Source organism: Mycetomoellerius zeteki, unplaced genomic scaffold (genome assembly GCF_001594055.1).
Source record: "Mycetomoellerius zeteki isolate Tzet28-1 unplaced genomic scaffold, Tzet1.0 scaffold833, whole genome shotgun sequence".
NCBI lineage: Eukaryota > Metazoa > Arthropoda > Insecta > Hymenoptera > Formicidae > Mycetomoellerius > Mycetomoellerius zeteki.
Window position 1 is genome coordinate 6,949 of NW_017257866.1, and position 3,461 is coordinate 10,409.

At 37.6% G+C, this 3,461-nt stretch overlaps 1 protein-coding gene across 1 annotated transcript in view; it reads left to right on the forward strand.

Moving 5' to 3' along the window:
* Positions 1-373: 373 nt before the first annotated feature.
* LOC108730068 (uncharacterized) overlaps positions 374-3,461 on the forward strand; it is a 3,926-nt gene continuing 838 nt past the window's right edge. Inside the window, exons 1-2 of the mRNA XM_018459557.1 lie at positions 374-1,030; positions 1,621-2,195. Of these exons, the coding sequence (XP_018315059.1) occupies positions 374-1,030; positions 1,621-2,195 (1,232 nt within the window). The remainder of the gene's footprint in view (positions 1,031-1,620; positions 2,196-3,461) is intronic.

The window sequence follows — 3,461 nt, forward strand, 5'->3', positions numbered from 1 at the left end:
CGTATTGTGTGTTTGCCGACCGTTACAATTGTTTGCACAGCTGTAGTTGGTAGACATGGCTACATTTTGGTCGACTAGTGGTGACTAACGCCAACTATACTTTCTATATAACTATTGGGCTAAACGACTTCGAATTGCTACTTTTGCCGTCTAGGCTGTTTCATGCGTTTCGGAGCGCTTGGAGGCGTTCCGGAAAATAGGCTATCAAAATAAGAAAAAAAATTTTTCCGCTTATAATTCCTTTTGTGTATCATTCTTGGGATGTTTATACATCATTTAAGCCAAAAAAAAACGTTAAAAAATTTTTTTCAATTAGATGTAACCCCTTAAAAGATGTAACCCCTTAAGACACAGTTCGTGGGAAGACTCCATAATGTTCGCATTTGTCAGTACTAATAATACACTCGTTAAACTCAATATAGAAGACATTTTAGCCATTCAACAACTCTATGGAAGTAAAAATATAAGACCAATAACAACTATTACAAAACCACCAACCAAAAGTACGACGACGACAACGACGACAACGACGAATAAACCCGACTACGTAGATCTTTGTAATTTACAATATGTGGATACCGTGTTGGTACTACATCATCAAATATTCATCACGTATCAATGCTACGTATGGTCAATAAATATAAACAATAAAAAATACGACGGACCATTCGTACTAAATAGCTACATGAATTCCCTTCCAAAAAATTTCACCTTATCCGCCGCATATCAAAGGTCCTCGGGTGAAATAGTACTGTTCGTAAATAATATGGTTTACATGGTCGATTATACCAGTTTCAAATTAAAAGACGATTGGCCAAAACATCTCTCGAGTCTAGCATTTCCCACGAACGCTTTGATTAATATCGTAATAAATACCAACAGAGGACAAACCTATGCAATCTTCGATGATCATGATGTGGCGCAGGTAGACGAATGTAGCATGAGTATTCGTGCGTGTCACACGTTACAATTAGTATTCCCAGGAATACCGCCAGCTCTGACCTTGGCCTTTCGACACATCGACGGTAATATTTATTTCGCCAACAAACAACAATTTTACAAATTTAACGAGTTCACGAAAACTGTAACGGAAGCTGGTCAATTTAACATAAACATACTCAATGTCAAATGTTCGAGAGATGGATTATTGCAGCAATTGCAAGATATCTTAAATCGACTAATTCGATCGAAATATTGACAAAGCGCAACGAGGAGTAATGAGAAAGAGGGAGATGGAAGGACACGTACATATAACATACCCCAAGTAATATATATATAACAAATAATAATATATAAGGAGAAATATACTAGTTATACGATCAGTGTGAAAGCAACGATCATTCCGACAATATCATTAGAAGGATGTACGCACTTTCCAATCGTTTCGTTCGTGAAGACGATACTGCGAGAAAAATAAAAAAAATGTTCAACAATGCAGACATCGAAAATTACCTCACGGAGCAGGATACTCACAATAGACGAAGCGCTAAGAAGACAAAATTTAAGGATTTGAATGGAGAAACTCCAGATAAAGAACAATCAGATAAAGAACAATCAGATAAGTAAGTATTTTTTCTCATATATCTACTTTTCCATCTAATACTTTTTTTCTTTACTTACAGACATCAAATCGCACGTCATCCTATCGTTCGCATTCTCGAAAGAAGATATCCGTTAACTGTGACTGGCTACAAATACTTGAACATCGGTATCAATGTCAAATTCCCTTCTTACGTAAACATCATTTTGGGAGATTGTCACAGCAAAGAGGTTCCACTTTCATTCCATTTTCCCGACATCTGGAAAGAGCTTTTCAAACAAAAACGGGTCATATTGTCCCTTCTGCAGTATGATGAGAATAAAGGGATACGTGCGCCGTCCCCAATGTATATTGGAAATCTAACGTTACGCTACGGACGAATCAACAATCTACCAATACTGCGTCTAGAAACAAGTACAGCTCGTCTATCCATGTCGAAAAGCACCGTGCTCAATATGTTTAATCTCGAACACTGTGTAAATAGTCTCATTTCCTCCTTAACTGCAATAGTCGACCAAAAATTCTCACGATTTCTCGATATCGCGTCCACTGTCACGGAATCTGCGAACATGCTGAAAACGATTTATGATGACAAATCCTTCGACCGCAACGATATCATCGAATGCGAGTTGATCGCTCTGGTCTTCGGAGAGAAGTAAACGAATGTACATCGCGTAATAAATAAAAAACTATTATTATATATTCTTTGAATATAGAAAAAAACATTATTTTATACCCCTACCTTCTACATTCTAAATATACTTAAGGAAAAAAGGAAAAAGGAAAAAGGAAATGATGCGCAATCATATATGATATACTATAATTGTCACTCGCGCTGTCGTGATCAGTCAGTCTATCGTATACGAATATCTGTAAAAAAAGTGGGTGAAAATATGTGATTTAAAGGATCACTTGGAAATCAAGTACGAGTACCCAGTAGAGGGGGTAAGTGTTTTTTGTGTTTTTAAAAATTCTTTTTTGACAACCCCCAATTTCTTTTTCAGTATCTCATGGTAAACAACGAAAGGTGGTTGTCGCTAAAAAATGAACTAGGGGTACAAATCATCGAGAGGGTTGCTTTTGCCTACAAATCGATTGCCTACAGCACCTTTTGCCTACATCCCATTTGCCTACAAATCGATTGCCTACATGTTCTATTGCCTACAGATCGATTGCCTACATGTATTATTGCCTACAGTTCGATTGCCTACATGTACTATTACCTACATGTACTTTTGCCTACATGCATTATTGCCTACAGCTCGATTGCCTACAAGCACTTTTGCGCACAAATAAAAATTTTAGAAACAGAATTACTTTTGCCTACATGCATTATTGCCTACAGCTCGATTGCCTACATGTACTATTGCCTGCAGCTCGATTGCCTACATGTACTATTGCCTACATGCATTATTGCCTACAGCTCGATTGCCTACATGTACTATTGCCTACAGCTCGATTGCCTACAGCTCGATTGCCTACAAGCACTTTTGCGCACAAATAAAAATTTAGGTAAAGGTATAGAATACCCGTCTCACCTCCGATTTTGATGAAATTAGGCTTATTCGACGCGTTTTTGCACGAAATGAACGAATGTGGCAGAAAAAAGTGCCGCTCTGGCCTCTGAATCGAGATATTTAGCGTTAAAGTTCACGGCCGTTCAGGTTAGGAAATCTGTCATACCGACTCGATATAAGCGCTATAAGCGCTATAAGTATGCCTTTTTCATGCTCTGTGACTTAATGCGCATGCGTTTAGTCACTATTCCGTACAATAGATGCACGAAATTTAAAATCAAACTAAAAAATGAATTAGTTATTCGTGCAATGTTTCTATTATACATGGTTCTATTCCAAATAAATTATAACCCATGTGGACAGTGGAGTATATAAACAGTAACGCTTGGGTTCGGGGCGGCTAC